Source organism: Lampetra fluviatilis, chromosome 1 (genome assembly GCF_964198595.1).
Source record: "Lampetra fluviatilis chromosome 1, kcLamFluv1.1, whole genome shotgun sequence".
Taxonomy (NCBI): domain Eukaryota; kingdom Metazoa; phylum Chordata; class Hyperoartia; order Petromyzontiformes; family Petromyzontidae; genus Lampetra; species Lampetra fluviatilis.
Genome location: NC_136275.1, coordinates 2,436,538 through 2,458,316, shown reverse-complemented (window position 1 = coordinate 2,458,316; position 21,779 = coordinate 2,436,538). Strand labels below are relative to the sequence as shown.

The 21,779-nt window shown below is 45.5% G+C and overlaps 1 protein-coding gene across 2 annotated transcripts; it reads right to left on the bottom strand.

Annotated features, from left to right (window-relative positions):
• Window positions 1–656: 656 nt before the first annotated feature.
• LOC144950683 (activin receptor type-2B-like) lies at window positions 657–21,046 on the bottom strand. Of its 2 annotated transcripts, none has more exons than XM_078880792.1 (11): window positions 20,933–21,046; window positions 13,365–13,566; window positions 12,450–12,562; window positions 9,372–9,523; window positions 7,486–7,632; window positions 6,601–6,744; window positions 5,848–5,996; window positions 5,367–5,481; window positions 4,256–4,394; window positions 3,570–3,700; window positions 657–3,158 (listed from the first exon to the last, which is right to left on the bottom strand). In XM_078880792.1, exons 1-11 carry the CDS (start codon window positions 20,988–20,990, stop codon window positions 2,910–2,912), a joined length of 1,599 nt encoding a protein of 532 aa, XP_078736918.1. In that variant the 5' UTR covers window positions 20,991–21,046; the 3' UTR covers window positions 657–2,909. The 2 variants fall into 2 exon arrangements, with proteins under 2 accessions (XP_078736918.1, XP_078736996.1); XM_078880870.1 differs by having other exon boundaries at window positions 9,405–9,523.
• Window positions 21,047–21,779: the final 733 nt, after the last annotated feature.

The window sequence follows — 21,779 nt, the reverse complement described above, 5'->3', positions numbered from 1 at the left end:
TGTTTCAAACGGGCCGTAGCTAAACATAGCCCGTGTTGTTATCAGAAGTTATTTGGTTCATATCCAATGCAGTTAAAATTAGTTGTGTACGTGGGTCTCTAAATATATGCCTCCACTCCCTGCGATGCACATCAACCCGCATGCGTTGTAGTCTCCATATGGGGGGCCTGGTTAAGACGCTTCAATAACAAGTCAGTACAGCCTTTGTATCAATCCAGTGTTGAAAGCCTTATCATGTCATACGGGTGGTGGCGGTTGATCACACTTCACCAGGCTGGTCAGTGTGCGTTTGTGAAAGGGGCCCAGAACCGGTTAAAATATAGACTGGCCACTGATGTTGACTGTGTGCCACGCAGAGCCGGCCCAGCCACTAAGCGACCCTTGCAATTGCAAAGGGCCCCGTGGCCAGCAGAGGGCCCCCTAGAGTCACTGCTAGCTAGTGGGTGAAAAAAATCATACATCAAAGGGGCCTCCAACCAAATTTTGCTTAGGGCCCCCAAAGGTCTAGGGCCGGCTCTGGTGCCACGAATCGGCAAAGTCATCCAGGTGAACAGCGCTGTGCATTGACCACTGTGCCATTTTACAGACATCCAAAATTGTTAAATATTTTTTTTTCTCTGATGTAGCATGACGAAACGCAAAACAGATGCACGTGTAGCTAAAAAGGCAGACAACAGGCCAGTGCACATAAGTAGGACATTTACTACTCATTTACATTAATGGTAATGTACAAAAATTGCTTTTTTCACATTACATTCTATTTACATTTTTTTTTATAAGTAGTGTATATTATAAAGTCTTTCTAATACAGCAGCTATGTTGAACAATATCGCCGACAAAGTTGTTTCACCTGCAGTCTGTACAATTATACCTCTGAAAACGGATGGATGAGCAACAGTGCAGTGGGCTTCGAAAATTGGGCCGTCAAAGAAAAGCAGTGTGCACAAGGAGGAATCGGTAGTTCCTAACGATGCCAAATGGTTAACACAACACCATGAAATATTATTTCAAGTTACCACCATTTTTCGTACCATACAGCATTGGTAAAAACGAGGTATGATGAGCAGGGATGGTATTTTCAAAAGATCAGGCATACAGCAAATAGGTAACCATACGTGCAATATTTGTGGCATTGCAAACTTAACAATGCAGTGTTGAGTCTTTGCGTGCTCGTTCGTGTTCAGTATCTCAATGAATGGTGATGCGATTGAACACTTTGGTGGTGAATGTAACCAGTGACGTGCAGTGCAGTCATGGTTAACAAGCCTGAAGGCAGCTCATGCACCCTGAGATATGCACTCGGCATGCAGGTTTTGCAACTTTTTTTTGTACCTCGTGCAGTAGCATGAAAATTAACATTGAGTTGGTTACTTATGCTGATATCAACACAAAATGCAATGTCACACATTCGAATACTGTACTGGGGTGAGACCTCGATGAAGTTTCAATGGCTTAACATCTACCGATGTTGTGGCTCTGCATAGTTGAAGATGTACGGCCTATTGTCCGAGTGTACGCAGATTCAACATCAACGTTTGAAGAGAATTAACGGATACAGTGGCTGACAGCAACCTGTTAAAAGTGAGATGTAAAAATGACCATATATTATCTTGTTGGCCAAAGCACAAAATGCAAAAATGCTTTACAAACTGAAACACCCCGTTGTATGCAGGCGCTTGAATCGTGTTTTTCATGAGCAGTTTGTACAGCGAGAGCAAATATATAAGCAGAAACGTTAGCCATTACAGTACTGCGCACATAACCATAACTTAAGCCCGTTAGGTTATCTACTACCTGAATAATATGGCAACCCATCTGTTTTACAAACATCTTTAGCAATCTTTATTGACCTGAATTAAAATGAAATGAGAATATTTTGGGTCAAGTTTAGAAATTCAAAACGTGAGTGTTAAATTAAGGAAACGTTGTAGAGCTCATGGTTACAAATGAGCATTCAGAAATGGCATTTAATGCACAACAGTAAAACTTAAAAGATTGAAAACCACAACACAGCTCGTTGTAAGATCATCGCATAACCACGAATGACCATGTTCCGGTGGTGAGCTTCGTTGATCATGGGTAACGCTATACACAACCGCGAAATAAGTGTGGATGCAAATAAATGCTGAGGTTTGTTCCGGTCAAGAAAGGTGGATTTGCTGGGCAACATGTGCTCACGAACTCAGCACGTCTTCGCTGCGCTTATCCCACAGCTGCCTCTTGACAAAGATTTCTCGCAAAAGCGGGTGGGCGTTCCATTCAGTCCTTGCCAACTGCACTTTGGCACAGAGAGGAGGGGGGGGGGACCGACGATCTACTTTGCTTGCTGCATGTTGCACTTGACGTAGTGTCCTGCTGGCATGTTGGCACACGTTTCTAAATGTGCCGTGAAAACAAACAAAAACATTTTCACAGCAAATGAAAGATGAAGAGAGCAGATAAAAAAAACCACTACACATTTTACAATTCTGAAAATTGGTGAGCCGCTTCCCACAATGGGTTGTTATTTTCTTTCCCAATGACACAGTCTAAAATAATAAAAAAAATTCCTGACCTAGTTTAGTTTACATACACTGATAAGAGACACAAATTGGGAACATATACCTATGTTTTTGAGGTGTTGGCATGAGCCTTGGTGAAGCACCGCATCTGCTTCAGTCGTTACAGAATACATATTTACACGCATGGTACTCCGTCCCATTTTGAAACTGCTGAGGATATAGTCCAGAATTATTCCCAGTGTAAGATTTTCACAGTAATTCTCAGAAGAAAAAAAAAGTACTTTCCACACCAGGGTTAAGAACGTGTGGTGACTTGCGAAGGTTCGGCTTGGAGAAAGGGTGGACTCAATGAGCAAACTTTAAAAGTTTTCTTCGGCGGAAAAAATTCTCCACAAAGCAAGAGTGTTATTAAATTTGCAGCCGCTCGACTGCAAGGTGTCCATTGGCCAGCGACGAAATGGCCATTGCCAACACAGCGGTGCCGTCATCAACAGGGCCTGTGCTGCCAGCGTTGTTGTTTCCGCCGCCGCCACCGCTGCTGCTGCTGGATATCCTGCGCATGGTCTGCACGCGCTCCTCCACACAGCCGGCTGAGAGCCGGGCCTCGGCCTCGTGATCCCAGCATTCCTCCATGGTCTCGCACAACAGAGACATGCCCTGGAAATGACGCAATAGAACCAATTCGGATTTTAAACGATAAGCTTTTTTTTTTTTGCAATCAACAACTAATAATCACGGTGACGTTTATATACACTAACCACTTGGTAGCTGTTGCACATGAGGGCCGAGAGAAATTGTACGAATAAAACTCGTTGTTCTTGCCGTACGACTTGTTTTTGATATAGCGTCCTATGAGAAGGAGCATCTCAAGCGCTCAACATCGCATCTCAAACATTTGAGGAGGCACCCCCAGTGGTAGCTGTCCCTCCTTGGGGGTAACTCAAAACCTGGTCCGCAAACAGGTATTCGCCTGCCAAATAGGGGGGTGACATTTGCCATGTATAATCCCAAACGGAGAAAGACTGCGATCATATATTGAGATTTTTGGGAAAACGAGCAGGTGTGTACCGGATGTTTCCTCCAACAATCTTTAATTGTGGGCCGGACCCTCTTCTGCACCACCAGGTCCTGCATTTCCTCCAGGGAGAGATGTTTCCCTAGCTCCTCCTCAAACGGGAGTGAGAATTCACCCACTGGTTCTGGAATTGGTAAGAAACACCATCACAATCATCACAAATCATGGTGTCACAGTGAAACATAAGCTCAACAATTACACAGGAATTTTTAAAGGCACACGGTAAAGGTTTTTGAATTACTTGTAAGTAAACAGATTGTGATATTCTGGTAAATAGTGTAACTATTGCCTTGAAAAGTAACACGTTTTTAGCATGCACAATGCAGTAAATACCATCAAGAATTAGAAGTACTCACAAATGGCAAGCACGCAATTCAAAACAGACTTTAATTATAATTACACAGTGGTGCTTTACCAGGAGACACATTGGAAATAACAACAGCTGCTGTTCTGCTTTCCAAATATGCCGATGTATATCAGTGAAGGATAAGTACAGTGCCATTAGGATCGATGGTTTAAGAACTAATACAATGTAGAACTATGGATCCGTGGCAAGTGAAATTAACAAGACAATATTTTTTACAGGAGTGAATAAACTTTGCTTGTTCTGTAACACGAGACATTAAACGTATTGTTGCTCAAAAAGCGCTCAACGCAAGCACTCGCGATTGCAGCATACCTTCGATAACTGTGCAGCGCCAGGCAAGCTCCCAGAGCACTAGGCCCAATGCATAAACATCGATGCGCAAGAAAGAGTCGCGTTGGAAGTGGATGGCTCCCTCCAGTATTTCGGGGGCCATGTAGCGCAGGGTACCCACCTGAAATGAGAACACCCCACCCACACGTAGAGTCCTTCTGTTGCAAGACATTAGCCTGGCAGTAGACTGTGTGGCAAGCAACACCAAATGATGAAGTGCCACGCTAAGTCATACAATGCGTCCCACTTATCAAAAGTTACAACAGTAGGTCCCATCAAGGCCACGATTGAACGCAGTGTCTTACAATCGTTTCAACGAAACTATTGTTTGAGTCGCATCCAAATCAAGCTTTGCAACAAGTGTTACTTCACAAATAAATTATAAAAAATTCACAGCCTTGATAGCTGCGTCAATGTCAACTAATTTACTGAGTAGCACGTTTAATACATTTGAATATTGCAATGTCTACAATTCAATGTATTAATAGTGCAAGCAATTTTTTTTTTTTACATTTTTATATCCGACAGCATACGAAAACTCGAAATGCTACATTTCATATTAAGTTACATTGTAAACATTTACATATCTGAACACTGCTATTCTGAAATTATTTTCTCAAATGCCACCAACTGATGTTGGCATCGCCAAAGCAGCATTATTGCAATAAATTTACCCCAATTAATGCAGTACCTCATTCTGCTATTGACAAACATTGTTTTACCAATCGGATAAAACCATGATTATGAAATCTCTCAAGTATAAGAAATGTAAATTAGTGTGCAAAGCAATGGACCAGCTCACAACCGACACGCTGAATGGCTAAAAAACCTAGACCTTCATTTATAGCTTTTGTTGCTGTTGTTCATCTCTACATGATGCCGTACAAAACTAAGGCATGCATAGTCCAGTTTAAAACCTTTATTTCTTTTTTTGGAACCATCTACGTCAGTGAGCTTATTACAATGTACATTTAAACATTTTCGCAATGTTGTTTTGGAACTTTAACAGATGTAAAAAAGTGTTTTTGGAATAAAATATCAACTAAAACATTGACAATATGACATTGACAACAAGCAATGTTTGGTAACGTACCTGCCCATGGGTATCACCCGCAGGTTTGCCCGGTGCAAATTTGACTGCCAATCCAAAGTCTGCGATGCAAGCTGTAAGGTCCCCCTTAAGCAGAATATTCCGACTCTTTATGTCCCTACATGTCAACATATCGGACAAGCAGCAATTTCAAATAAATGCACATGTAATACATAACATGTTCATTGCATCATGTGATGTACCATGCTAAAATCTATACAAGAATAAATAAAACTACGAGAAGTCATGAGTTGTGTCAAAAGGTAACATTGATAAATGCAATAATGAAAAACTATTAATTTTAATGGCATATTGCTTCACAAATATAAAAGACAAGAATTAATGTATCAGATACATCTTCCTCGTGGCTTCTTATCTCAACCGCAATGTAAGTCTGGCTAAATCACAGAGCATAAAACATTGAATAGCATTCGAACGAGCAGAATGGTGGGGCAAGGCAAACAGCTGATGATGCCCAATTAACCTGTGTGCAATGGCAGGCTTAATGAGTTCTCCCTTGGGGCTGACAATATCCTCATGTAGGAAGGCCAGACCCCGGGCCATCGTCTCTGCCACATGGCAAAGCTCCCTCCATGACAGCACGTTGCCTTTAAGGTACTCCGCCAGAGATCCCTGCACACATGAGCCAAGATTGCAAGTTCAGCCGGTCTCTTCCATCTTCCGTGCAAACTTTACATTATTGTACAGGAGGTTTACTGCCAAGTAGTATTAAAACTATCATATCAAGTAAGCCAGCAGCACTTGTGCAATAGGCCACACTTTGCGAATGAGCCTCAAAGTCTAGACTTGTCCAGAGTTTGCCTGCTTAAACAAATGCAACTGGGAATCAATGGTCCAGAGGGAATTGGCTGATAAATCCAAAATACGATTTTATCTGAATTTAGTAAATGAGAGCATTGTGTTTAATTATTTAATTGACCACAATCAATGGCAAAGAATAGTAACACAATACACTAAAAAGCGTGTAAAATATGCTCTTCACAAAATATTGAGAACTGTATAAGCACATTTCTAAAATATCTCTCATCTAGTTTATAGAAATTCAGAAGTAACATTTATCTTGTAGTCAATTTGAGAGAAAAAAAATCTGCTAGCTGCATGAATAAAAGTTAATGGATTTTACTTTTGGGTTGCAATGCTCAGGTTCATTGATAAGGTATCATATACTGCCTGTAAATTGTCAACATTAAAGGTTTACCAATGCGACCAACCGTACCTTCTCATGGAACGTGGTGATAAGCCAGTACTCGGTGTCAAGCCCTGACACACGCTTCTCAGCAGCAATGAAATGCAGCAGGTTTTCATGTGTCACTCCAGCCGTTTTGAAGATATCAATTTCATTCTCCCATGAGCGTCTCTCCTGTGGCAAGTAAACATAAAAATATGAGCAGATGGCACAATTACACACCCCGTGACGATGTACGTTACACAAACCTGCACAAACGTAGATAAATGACATTTCAGATAGGTGAATGGATAAGAAAATATTCTAGATTACAAGTTTTCGTGACTGCAAGGATCCATACTCTTTGGTTCTTTCGGTAAAGTCACGTTGGTATTGTTATGTTTTACCTACGTGACTTTACCGAAAGAACCAAAGAGATTTTGATTTAAAGCTTTCGTGACCGCAGGGATTCATATTCTTGGTTCTTTATTATTTCCCTTCTACGTGACTTTACCATAAGATCCAAGAATAAGAACCAAAGAGGATAAGAAAAAACATTTCTAATAGATTAAAAACACTCAAATAGCTAGAGGGATCCCAGTTAGGCTTCAGTGTAAAATCAAGTCAAAACTCATTCAGTGGAAAACGTGCATTTTATCGTTTCAATTACTGGACAGAAAACATATCGTATGTATGTCGGACTTATTTTGCACCGTACATAGCCAACCGTGCTAACCGGAGGTAAAGGTGAAGGACAACAAACTAAACACAGTTCTAAAGAAATGAGTTTTCAACCTAAATTTTAAACTGCTAAACTCCAGCGGCTTTATAATATTGGAAGGAAGAGAGTTCCAGATAGCCGCAGAAGGGCATCTGAAAGCGCGCGATGCAGTCATCTTTCTCTGGTTATTATGGAAAACTGAAAATATTCTATACCTTAACGGTGAATATCTTCACTGCCACATGGTCACCAAGGAGGCGGGCTTTCCACACCGAACCAAAGTGGCCCATGGCCTTAACTTCAATCAGTTGGACGGGCTTGAGCTCAGCCAGAGGTGGTGATGACGCTCCATTAGGTTCCTCCTGCCACGATCGGGAGTCACCAAAAGTGGAGATGGTCGCAACATTCGTGTGTGAGATCTTTGAGATAGCTCTTTACCGACAATGCTAGCAGAGTAACAAGGCGAACAGCTGAGGAATGGATGTAAGCACACGTTATGGTTCTGATAAGCAAAAATTGGGAATAAAAAAGGCCAACTTCTGGTACAGCCACTCTTGAATACAAGCACACCTGGCCTTACTCTAAAGAGGTGGTCTTATATCCAGCTTCTAACATATTTAAATTTCACGAGATTTATCTTATTACAACGGACAGGATTGAACAAAGATCAGCTTTACCTATTGCTACACAGGTTATTCAAAGATACATTCTCCAGAAAATATGTACTGTATGAGTAAATACAAAATGTTTCAGATCATTCACTCCACATGTAGAGATTAATAAATGATCCATTGTGTCTTTTATCTGCTTCCCCACTACAACCTGCTGTTGTGGGGGGGGGGATTAATAAATTTTGAATTCAACATAATCTGTAGAGGGTACTGTTTGATCATTGGTGGATGCCTGTTGTCTAGACCTGTCTGAACGTAATGTATGATGATAATTGGTTCTTTACCCTTCTATCTGGCAACAAAACTGACACCTTTTTACAAGGAGTCATGTTTGCATAGACCGCAATACCTGCAGTCATAATACAAACAAAAGAACATAACTCTGATAATGTTATGTTATTTTGTTTGTATTATGACTGCAGGTATTGCGGTCTATGCAAACATGACTCCTTGTAAAAAGGTGTCAGTTTTGTTGCCAGATAGAAGGGTAAAGAACCAATTATCATATTTTTACTGGAAAATGAGGTTCCCATAGTGTAATGTATGATGTTACCTTGATTCCTCAACTCCATTTTGTAACCCATACATTATTTAAAGTGCACGTTAATATACATGCATCAGCTAAAGTAGTGTGTGTCTTTACAACAACATAAAAAAAACCTTTACCATGAATTACAATCCTCCCTGCTGAAATGTTGAATTCATCTGCCACCTGCATGAACATCTGCTTCCATTAGCACTATTAGCTTTTTACGCATGTTAACTTGCACCGGAAAACCCAACAGATTGAGCCATTAAGAGACTGCCAAATGTCCTCATCATTACATTACATATATTTGTTTTATTAACTAACCAACCATGTTTGCCACAAAGGAAAAAAAATCCAGTCTGGCTGAAAAAGTATGGAGTGGGCTTGCCACCTGCTGAGATGGCAAAATGCCAAACATATGTGAACCACAATTCAAACGCTACGCATTGTGCAGTTATTCGAGTTGATTGCTCTAAAGAAAGCATTCCCAACATTACGCTGTTCAAAAATACCACGAGAGGGCATCAATTCCCCCCTTTTGATGTGAAGTGTACCAAGGAATCTCCAACAGAATGTGATATTGTAGCAACACGTAAATGATCTGAGGCCTAGAATGCTCAAAACACCATATTATACGAAGAAAATAAACTTCTCGAAATTAATCTAAAATTAATCATAACCCACATAACAACCGTCAGAGTGCATTGTAGAGAATACTCCTATACAATCATACGAATAATCCACCGTTTAATGTATTATATATATCCACACGCTTAATGCCCTAATCTGATTGAGCAATCGTTTAGAAGCTGTCATTCAAATGTTTGACGCAACAAGTCGTTTCTCGCATCTGTGTTACGGACTTATTTTGAGAGACAAAACAAGGACTTGGCAGCGTTACCTCGGAGGGTGCTTCCACTTGGGCATAGGGTACCTTGCGCTGGCGATACACCCAAACGACCAGCAGTGCTACCAGGGAGACGGCCAGGATGGGGATGAAGGAGTAGACTGCGGTGTTAAATGCACTTGGGCGGCTGCTCACTGCTACTGGACCTACCACACCACCACCACCACCACCACACCAGAGCAACACCTTAGCAGCTTACACAACACCAGGCATGTGGACATTTCGTTTCGTGTAGAGTGAGGTCCTAAGTGTCTCCATACACCCACCAGTTGGTGTTGAGATAGTGCTCACATCTCTATTGGTGGCCCTGAGATGTTGACAATACCACATCCGATTTAAAGCTTTCGTGACTGCAGGGATTCATCTTCTTGGTTTATTCGGTAAAGTCACGTATAATGGCAATAATAAAATAATAAAATAAAACATTATAAAATAATTCTCACGACGTTTCGGCCACAACGCAAGCAGCCGTCCTCAGGTGAAGAACAGGTCTGTCGGGGAGACAGCGTTGTGGCCGAAACGTCGTGATAATTATTTTATAATTTTATTATTTCCATTCTACGCGACTTTACCGAAAGAACCAAGAAGATGAATACCACATCCCTCTGAAAAGGACCCATCTCTGTACCTCCAGAGAGATGATTCAACCCATTAGATTAACACTTATTGCGAGTTCAGTACTCCATTAAAAGCTCCATTCAGTCGGATTACATATTAAACAATACATTTAAGAATTTGATTAATTCGAGATAAACATTATGCTGCATACATCTAAACTACATGTATGTTTTAATTTTATTAATTATAAAAGCAATACATCACAGCCTGTGATAAAATGTGAAAGTCTCCGGCCTGGTGTCTCAAGGGTAGCGTCGTAATCAGGTTGAGAGTTTAATGCTGGTTGGAGGTTGACTCTGCCCATCATCCCTCTGGGGGTCTATAAAGTTGGTACCACTTTGTGGGGAAATCAACAGTGGTTGTCCGATGAATAGGATCGCCCCCGGATAGGAATGTAAATTGTCCACCACTGGCTCAGAGGGATGTAAAAGGAGATGTGCACAGCTTTAATGCTCCTTTGAGCTGTAAATCACTTTGACACTCAAAGGTGTTATATTTTTCATGATGTGGAAATGTCCAATGCTACATGGTCTTAAAACATTCTTAGAGCCACAAAAACGATCTTGCTGTAGTTTTTGTTCCATGACCAAGGTCCACCCTGATGCGTTTACAACAGCTCTTGTACCACAAAAGTACATGTAGGTTGAACTGAACACCTGTAAAATATATTACTGTACAACCGTTAAATGTTCAACGGGTATTTTAATAGCACTACTGAATATAAAACGGGTATCGAATGTATGAAGCGATGGGTTACATCTGTAAATGCTATTGCTACACTAATAAGATATAAAAAAAAATATTCCATGTTCAACGAGAGTGCATCCCCATTAAAATCGGGCCTTTGCCTGAAACGTCACCTATTCATTTTGTTTGTGTGTTTGTTGTCCCCCCCCACACCTCCGATTTGCACGGTTGGTTACGTAGTGTGAAAAAATTTCAACAACACGAATCGGACATTTGAAGCCATAGTTCCTTTGCCAAAGCAGTGTTGTGCAATCCCACATCATTTAAAATGTAATGTTATATCCATGGCTCTCCCACTCTCTATCGTAAACCTATTTGACAAGTGTTCTCAAGCGGTCACAAAACAGAGTAACTCAATCCTTGGCAAAATATGAAAATGATTGTCGTGGAACGTTGACTACAAGCCATGGACACTCAAAACTAGCGCCCATCGACTGCCAGGATGTTTCCAAAATGTATACAAATAGAGATTGACAGAAATAAAAAAACTAACAACAAATGTGGTTTCTTTGGCCAAGAAGATAAAAAAGAACATCAAGCCAAAGGGCAGAGATATCTTAACATCACCTAAAATGTTTCGCCAACCAAACTCAAAATATTTATTGTCATGCTGGGTCTCATGAAAAGGATTTAATTATGCAATTGTGGTGTTAAATGCCCGAGGGCTGCAATCCAACCCATCAATTAATTAAAACAATTAAGACAAAACGGGAGCAGAACCATATGCCAATGGGCTCAGGATTGACAACAGAAATGGTTCAAGTAGCCGTCTTCTTCTTGGTAAAAGGAATTTTACGTTCAATCCGCATATTTTGTATTGCACTTTTTACAACTCTGAGGGGATTAACTAAGCACGGGAAACAATTATTTTTTTAATATCAAGATTAGTAATCTCTTGTGCTAGAAACACATTAATGGTAGATGAAACATTAACAATACCAGGCATTATTTGGAATATAAATACAATTTGCATGTATACTATTGAAAAGGAACGAGCTCTTCAAGGAACATATGATAGACATGCATTCATAAACAGGAGAAAAGTGAAATATACGACACATCCATACATAGGTCATTGAGTTCCTTCCAAGACCAGATAATTATAGGTCGCATTTGCATTTTTAATAAAGTACCATCCTACAGGGCGCTTGGAATATAAATGTATTGGGCCTATTCTAGTTACCCAATTAAAAACAGATGAAAGCTAAATTAAACACTAACCTGCACCATCAACATAAATTTACTGACGATGTTTGCATATAATTAAACGAGAATAAACATGTAAATCAACTGTAAAAACACAACACACATTTGATCAGCATGATGCTAGAATGCCATTAGTGCACTGACAAAAACATAACGAGATTTTTCAGGTGGGTCCTACATTGAGAAGTCAAGGCCAATGCCTAAAGGAGTGTTTAGTGTGAACCCAGAATACCAGGAATATACCCAAGTGCACAAGAGAATAACACAAAGACCGGCACATATTGGATACATGAATCCATAAGAATAGGTTTTACCCTTTCTGGCAATAAAGCAGGTGTTAAGATGTTAAAACACCAAATGGAAATCTTTTGCAAGGACTCATGTCTACATTAACCACACAGACTTGATGTCTGGCCATTCCCTCTCGGCGATCTCGTTTTTTAGGGCCTTAGAAGACAATTTGCATTGCTATTGCATTTGGAAGCAATGTTTTAAACGGACCTGTTGTCGCTTGTTGAATGACGGGAATATGGTTGAACTTCTTGTTGCAGAAATTCCCCTCGCAGCAGCAGAAGAAAACGCTCGGCGTTTCCTTAGTTTCAGTGCACTCCCCTCTGCAGAATGAAACATGTAAATACATATTCGTCAAAACAATGCAACAGAGAGCCCTAATGAACCTTCTATTTCTATCAAGCACTCAAGCGTTGCAACTAATTGTGTTCAAAATGAGGTGGGAATATTTTAATAAAGTGAGGGTATATTAAACAGCAATAAAAACGGGCTTCCCTTAATGAGATTTACATGTAGCCATTGACTGTGAAAGCTTTGTGGGTATGCACAGCCAAATGTCATGTCAGCCAGAGCTACAGAACAATCAACAGTTATTTTTTAAAGGAAAGTTCTCCATTTTTAAAACGAAACTGAACGAGATGTTTAGACTTACTATTTTTATTTTAGCAGTTCAGGCCCACTGAGCTATCAACTATCGCTCTTCTTCAGAAGTGACTTGGCCATAAATGATAGCTGCACGAAGGAGCTTTTCATGTTTCTACATGTGGCGGGAAAAACCGGAGGAACTCGGAGAAAAATCCACATGACCACAGGGAGAACACGCAAACTCCAAATATACAGCAGTCTGTCAGGGTCGGGATCGAATCCACGACCTCCGTTTTACCAGGCAAGGAAGTTAACATCTCGCAAGTGACTCTTGCTATAATTTTCAAAGGAGGATTATGCACGTCACTTCACCCAATTTTTTGCAATTTTTTTTTATAAATACCTTTACACTTCCATTAGTTCACAAGATTTCCACAGTGAAATATGACGCACTATTTGGAAATTGCAGTCGTCGACAGGCCAGTTTCCCGTTTGACCGCGGCAATATGAAACAGCAGGTGTCCATCCCGCAGCGCAGACCTGTTATAGCAGTTGAAGTCGTCGAGCCAGCAACCCTTACGCACAAGCTCCACGCTGCCCGAATTGTTGGTCCAGGAGGCGAAGCAGTGCTTCCGCTTGTCGCCCTCGCACCCCTCGGTGCCACTGCGGCTGGTGTTGTACCTCTGCCAGTGTGCGTTGAAGTACTCGCACTCTGTGGTGTGGCTCTTCAACACACTGGCCGCTGTAAAAAAATGAAAAGTCCAATCAGAGGGAACCAGACAACGCCCCCCCCTCCCCCTACGTATTTACAGATCTAACCACTGCTTAAGTCTCCGTACTGTGTCAGTCATGGGGCGTCTTTGGCCATAGTTCATGATGCTGGTCGGTGAGCTTTGGTGAATGGGGGGAGTGCCAAGATTAGTCCAGATATGGCTCGCACGGATGTTGGCTTTGGATGGGAATCAATCTGAGGTCACCACGTTCATAGCTAAGTGTCACCACTTCAACCAATGTAAAACACACATTAAAACTTAGATTTAGTTTTAATAGAAACATTAACTTTGTAATAATCCTGCAATAAACATTACAAATATTAAAAGGTACAATATGAATCCATAAACCATGTTAAGCCGACACACATGTGACTGCATCTTAGCACATATTTAGAGCTATTCAACACTTGTTACATTTGAACAACTGGAAAAGGAAGTTTGTAAATCAAACTCTGCTCATTGATATTGCTTATTTTACAAGTACTGTAATTAATGCAATGGTTAACGGACACAAACCATGGTTACTTTCACTGTTCAAGAGCTGATTTTTGTGTTTAGTTTGTCCTTCCCCCGCACCTCTGATAAGTGCGAAAGCGAAGTTCAACATACATACCCAATTGACATCAGTGACTAAATCTACAACAAAGTTACGTGCTCTAGCGACTAAATATTATCATTCTACAAATACGAGTACCACCAAGCGCAAATTGTTGCAAGAGTTATTATAAAATCAATAACCCATTGCTATGGCAAACAGCTATGAGTTATAGTACTCTGTGATTCCATTACATATACTGTACTCAACTCTATGTATTCCAGATACCGACGGGAAATACTCATGAACGTAATCTCCCATAAAGCACATTACCGTACTTATAAGATTGAAAACAAAATGATCCGAGTCATTTCACGTGACAACTTATTTTATAAATGGGTATACACAAAGCTAAAGGAAATGTTTACAGGCACACGCGAGTGATAAAACAAAACAAACCTCACCTCCCCGTGGAGATACAAAGTTCACAGATTGCCATCACGACCAAACAGCGCAAACAGAAGATAACTCAAAATAGTCGCGCGTGTTGCACGCGTGCACGCGCGCATGATGTTGTTGTCGTGTACTCACTCTGTGCATCTGGCATGTTTTTGAACATGTAACGAGGTCATATGGTCATAAGACGAATGTATATGATGCGGGACGGGAGTTTGGTGGAATCATGGCATGACCTCACGTGCTTTGCGTGCCGTTTTGCTCGATGCTCTTAGACAGAGGCCAGCATTGTTTCATTCCATAATTAAGCATCTCTTTCATCCCAATGGGATTTTAAGCCATGTGTAAGAGGCACATGCACACAATTAGTTGGTTCGAAGTAATGCATGCTTAGATGTATATCTCCATACTATTTGAAGACATTTCTGTACAGTACAAATCTCTTCACTAACTAATGTTTATAGGTATTACATGGGCCGAGCCCGGCTTGCCAATCTCCCCCCTCACCTAACGAATATAAGTGACCTGCCATTGACATCATCTCGCAAGTTCATACATGCAGATGACATAGTCCGTGCTCTACAGGGCAATAATAATACACCGCGAGTACAATGGCAATAACTCTTAACTGCTGATCTACATATATTTGGAGGCATATTTACATCACTTGATAGTCCAACGAAAGCCTTCCAAAACCACCACACGTGCCTTACACCTGAATATTCATGTCACAAATGCCACCCTTAATGTGTCCTGTGGTAGCCGAGTGAGCTAAGACGCAACTACAATTTATTTCTAGGGGTTATCACGTATAAAAGCCTGGCCTTAAAGCCCCCACATAAAACGGATATGTGAAAAGAAAATCAAAGATCACCCTGCATCCAGAAACTTGCAGGAAAGACATTGGGTGCCTCCGCTGATACGCTGGAAATTGTCACCAGCTCACTGATCTAGTCAGTGGCAGAGTATTGAGCGAAGGTGTAGTGACAGAGAAAGGTCACTACTGTGTCGGCCCGTACGAAGGCTGGGGGCCCCAAGGGGGTGCCTGGGGGGTCGCGGGGTGGAGGGATCCGGACCCTCCCAGAGGTGGGGGAAGTGAGGCGTGTCCTGGGAAGGGAGGCGTGGCCTGAAGAGAGCCAGCCACGCCGGGGCGGAGCCAGCCACGCGAAACCAGATATAAGCGTGGTGTGAACGCAGAGCGAGGCTGCTGTTGTACTGTACTCCAAAGTGAAGACATCATTGGTCGTCAAGTCCCGAGTCGTCGTCCTGGGCCAGGCAGGCCGTTGCCTGCCTGGTCCAGTCTGTGTTGTGTTCCAGAGTGTTAGTGAGTTGAGGAAGGTGGTCACCACCTTATGTACAGTGTTATATTACTTACCGTTTAATAAATAGTGTTGCCTCCAAGTTGCGTGTGTGTGCACCTAATTTGAACCTACTACATTTGGCGTCAGAAGTTGTGGAAATATAAATATTGCTAGGTGTTATCCTAGGGAAGTAAAATGGGCACACGAAAAACAAAGACAAAACTCATCTGGACGCCTTCGTACGACGGGGATGGTGTGACGACCATCCTTCGGACAGCCCCGGGGATGGCAGCCCCGGTGACAGAGGGAGAGAGATGGCGCTGCACGCGGAGCGGCGGGACTGTCATCGCACCGCTGCTTCGCCGCCATCGGGAACGGAGCGATGGAGCCGCGGGGAGAGGACACCGTCGTCTCTGCGGGGGCTGGCGGGGGGAGGCCCAGGCATGCGGGGCACGCGGTGGGGCCGCCAACTCGGTGGCTGATCGTGGCGCGGTTCCCGCCAAAACGCCGCTCCCGCCAACTCGAGGGCTGGTCGGGGCGCGGTTCCCGCCAAAACGCCGCTCCCGCCAACTCGAGGGCTGGTCGGGGCGCGGTTCCCGCCAACTCGAGGGCTGGTCGGGGCGCGGTTCCCGCCAACTCGAGGGCTGGTCGGGGCGCGGTTCCCGCCAAAACGCCGCTCCTGCTGCCGAAATGCCGCTCCCGCCGACATCAACGCCTGCAGAGGGGGAGTTCCAGCCTTCTGCTCGAGCGCGAGAGGTGGATGGGTTCGCAAGAGCAGGCCGTGTTCACCATGAAAGATTCTTCGGGCCGTTCCAGTGCTCCACCTTGCCGCCCTCCGCTATTCACAGTTTGCCAGGCGAGTCGTGACATGACAAGCACCCGGCCCCAAGAAAAATAATAATAATCTTCACCCATCTTACGTGCGCCGGGTTGCGATCGCGTGTGTTTTTTTTAACTCGCTGGTTTGTGGAGCGTGTTCGTCCGGTTGTGTGCGTGATTAAGTGACGCGGCGACCATGCGGGTTTCTGCTTGTAACAAGTGTTGTTGTTAAATACGGCGTCGAGATCGGTATCTTCTGGGTGTAGTTAATGATTAATTCGTGTTGGTGTCCCGAGCTCCGTTGATATCCTGTATGTTGCCGTGTTAATGACTCGTGTTGTTACATCGTTTTGTTGCGAAATCGCCGTTGTTATTGTGTATACTGTATGGAGTTTCGCTCGTGATTGCCACGTGTAACTGTAAGAAACTTTGATCGTCATTGTTGCCAAGGTACAGACCGTATGGAGCTTTGCTTGGAATTGTTAACTGTATGGAATGTTGGGTACTTGCTTGTGATTATTTACTATGTACGGATTGTCTGGAGTATTGATTGTGTGTGTTGCCATGTGGGGACTGGATGGAGCATTGCGCCAAATGATTCACTGTACGAATTTCATATACTGCATATACTGTATTAATCAATTTGGCGATTCTTGGGGTTTGTGTATAGTTTTTTTGCTCTCAAAATTCGAATGCCCTGAGTCCCATGGTTAATGTTGAAGGGGATTTAGAAATGACAGGTTCGGTTTGTTTCAAACTCGCTGGTTGGTTCCTGTCCGTTGTTGCACAGATGATGTCTTTTGTGCGGGAATGCTCCTTGTGTTCTGTATGGATCGGGGGTGCGTTTCCGTTAATTGCCGTCAAATTGCGTTGCTCTCCACTCGGTTGGTACAGCTGCATGCTGCAATGCGAGTCTCGGAGATGATGTGTACGGATACGGGATGTGAGGTGTATTGTTGTGACCATTGAATATTCGGGATCGTCACAAATTGTGCGTACCTGTTCGGCATTGGATCAGTTCTGTGGGGGATCATAATTCAAATTGTATGTGTTGTGATGGTGTTAAATTGCGATGGTGACATGCTGCCAGGGATTTGGAATTGTGCTGCTGGTTGTCACCTATCTTGGGGCGCAGGTCCTGGACAGGATGGCCCAGTGAGTGTTGCGTGTCTAACATGAACGTTGTGGTCCCGTCATGCAATGGCTGACGGCTTGACCTGACAGCCCGGAGATTGAAACACTCCGTGGCATGTCTAGCCTAGTGGGCTGTGCGCTCACAGGGCTCGGAGAGTGTGGTCCCGTCATGCAATGGCTGACGGCTTGACCTGACAGCCCGGAGATTGAAACACTCCGTGGTATGTCTAGCCTAGTGGGCTGTGCGCTCACATGGCTCTGAGAGTGTGGTCCCGTCATGCAATGGCTGACGGCTTGACCTGACAGCCCGGAGATCGAGACACTCCGTGGCTTGTCTAGCCTAGTGGGCTGTGCGCTCACATGGCTCAGAGAGTGTGGTCCCGTCATGCTGTCTGACAGCTTGACCTGACAGCCCGGAGATCGAGACACTCCGTGGCTTGTCTAGCCAAGTGGGCTGTGCGCTCACATGGCTCAGAGAGTGTGGTCCCATCATGCTGTGTCTGATGGCTTGACCTGACGGCCCGGAGAGTGAGACACTCCGAGGTGCGTTGAAACAGTGGGCTGGAGATTCGTAAGGTTCAGGTGGAGTTGTCCTGTTACGTTGAGACTGTATCCCTCAGTTGTTAGGGTGCATGTTGTGCAGTGAGTGAACGATGGGTCGTCTCGGCTTGGTCGGTACAGCTATATGCTGCGATGCGAGTCTTGGAGAGAGACTGGGTTAAAATCCCACCGATATGGCCGACGCGTGCTGCTGGTTGTGACGCCGCGTCGGAAAGGCGGTGGGGTGGTAACATGGAAATTCCCCCCCCGATATGGCCGACGTGTGCTACTGGTTGTGACGCCGCGTCGGAAAGGCGGTGGGGTGGTAACATGGAAATTCCCCCCCCGATATGGCCGACGTGTGCTACTGGTTGTGACGCCGCGTCGGAAAGGCGGTGGGGTGGTAACATGGAAATTCCCCCCCCCGATATGGCCGACGCGTGCTACTGGTTGTGACGCCACGTCGGAAAGGCGGGGGGTGCTAACGGATGACTGTCATTGCATGCGTGATTCTAACGGGGGGGGGGGGGCTGTGCTGGAGCGTAAGTGGGTTAGCCAGTTTTCATGTATATTTGTTGTTAATTCCCCGTTTTCTATGCAGTTCCCGTTTACCCTCGTTGATTCTGTATATATTACGTGATTGTATTTCTTATCGGTCGCCGGTCATTTATTGATGTTGTTGGTTCGGAGGCACACCTTTTCGATGTTTCACAGTTGTGTTACAGCCGGGGACGGCTGTGTGTTTATACAGGAGGGGGTGATGTAGTGACAGAGAAAGGTCACTACTGTGTCGGCCCGTACGAAGGCTGGGGGCCCCAAGGGGGTGCCTGGGGGGTCGCGTGGTGGAGGGATCCGGACCCTCCCAGAGGTGGGGGAAGTGAGGCGTGTCCTGGGAAGGGAGGCGTGGCCTGAAGAGAGCCAGCCACGCCGGGGCGGAGCCAGCCACGCGAAACCAGATATAAGCGTGGTGTGAACGCAGAGCGAGGCTGCTGTTGTACTGTACTCCAAAGTGAAGACATCATTGGTCGTCAAGTCCCGAGTCGTCGTCCTGGGCCAGGCAGGCCGTTGCCTGCCTGGTCCAGTCTGTGTTGTGTTCCAGAGTGTTAGTGAGTTGAGGAAGGTGGTCACCACCTTATGTACAGTGTTATATTACTTACCGTTTAATAAATAGTGTTGCCTCCAAGTTGCGTGTGTGTGCACCTAATTTGAACCTACTACAAAGGCATGGGCCAAGGAGCTTGTACACAAAACTGCGAGATGCACAATTATATCACGCAACATCGCATCATCACCGGGACACTTGAAACCGACACCAATCCCCTGGGCTCCCCCTTACTGGTAAACATTCTGCCACCAAATATCCGCAGAGATGTGCAAACTGCAAAGGAGTTTTCGTATTTTTTTGGGCTCGTTTAAAAACGACAACCACCTCGCTCGCCCATCGAGTCATCCCGATCACCATTCCTGGAAATCGCGCTGTTGTCGCCATCATTAAATCTCACCCAGATCCGCAAGAACGCTGGCGCGAACAGAGTTAAAACAACGGGGACGTCCCATAATGAAGGGAAAACAACCCTCCCCCCCACCACCTCTCTCGTTCGATAACCCAAAACGTCGCCCTCTTCTTGGTCTTTTTGACATTCACGGCTCGAAGACATTGGTGGTGTAACACCATCAGCCGCGCAGCATCAAAGGGGCAATTAAAGACACGCCACCAAGTGCGAATGTTGACCATGCAACCGCACAAACCATAGGCCACATTGTAAAAATAACCATAGCGTGCACGCTCCCTTCAACGAATTGCAAACCTACACGAACCCTCTGGTTCTGCTGTTTTCTTGCTGTGGTTGTCCCACCTGATGACGGCTGCTTGTGTTGCCATCGAAACGTCGTGATCTATTATTTTTCTACCTACGTGACTTTACACAAAGAACCAAAGAGTATGGATTCCTGCAGTCACGAAAGCTTCAAATCCAGAACGAACTCGTGGCTAGCAGAAGCTTCTTGCACGTATTGCCATTCGCAGGAAGATAACATTTATATAAACCTTGGCCGTGGGCATGCCCCAGTGATTTCTATCTCTCAAATCCACCAGGGGCATGCCTCACAGCCCTTGCCCATCTCTCTCATCGATTATATTCCCAGATAATTTCTGATCATACCTCAGTCAACCCATCATCAACCCTTCTCGTTGTAGCCGTGCCCATTAATTACCACCGATAATTTCCCCTCTGCCCCTGAGCCCCCCAGCTCTGCCCATCATCTCCCTCACCGATAGCTTGGTCGTGCCCCCCAGCCAGCACTGCCCATCGTCTATTATTACCTTTGCCCCCCCACTACCTCGGCTCCGCTGCCCTTTCCGCCACCAGGATTGACCAACACCATCACCACGGTCCAAGCCCAGCGAGACGACACCACCGGGCGCTAATCGCCACTACGGCAACAACTCCCCCCCCCCACCACCCCGCGTCGATACACAACAACGAAGAACGACAAACAACATCGTCGATACAAAACACACAAAGTAACGAGCCGCGGACTGCCACTTACCCGAGACGAGCGGCACCACCATCATCAGCAGCAGCAGCGCGCACCGCGACGCGGCCATGGCGGGGCCAGGGCCCCCTCTAACCCCGCCCCTCAGCACGCGCACCTGGGGGGCGAGGGGGGGGGTGAAGCTGGGGGGGGGGGTGAAGCTGGGGGGGGGGTGACTTGAGCTGAGAGCAAAGGGGAAGCGATGGGAAGGGGGGCTGGGGTGGAGAGGGGGAGGGGCTGGGGGGACGAGGGGGCGGGGCTGGGGGGGACGAGGGGGCGGGGCTGGGGGGACGAGGGGGCGGGGCTGTGGGGGGACGAGGGGCAGGGGCTGGGGGGTACGAGGGGGAAGGCTGGGGGGACGAGGGGGAGGGGCTTGGGGGACGACGGGGAGGGGCTGGGGGGACGAAGGGGAGGGGCTGGGGGGGACGATGAGGCAAGGGGGGGGGGTCTCGAGGGGGCCCTTGGATCACGCCGTGTTCATCGCCAGCGCCCGTTCGGTGCCATCTGGCAGTCGAGCAGCAGCAGCGGCGGCGGCTGGAACGCGGAGAAGACGGCGGGAGAAGGGTGCTGGCGCTGGCGGCGCTGGCGGCGCTGGCGGCATGAGCGAGCCCCGAGAGTCGTCTGCGTGTCACGCGTGAGACGCGCTCACTCCGCCTCCCCTCAGCTGCCCGGCGCTCACTCCGCCTCCCCCGCAGCGCGGGCTCGCGTCCAAGATGGCGCCGAGTGGCGCCTGCCCCACCCCCCACCCCAACCCCCCCCACCCCAACCCCCCCCCACACCCCAACCCCCCCCACCCCAACCCCCCCCACACCCCAACCCCCCCCACCCCAACCCGCCCCCTCCTCCGCCCCCCCCACACACA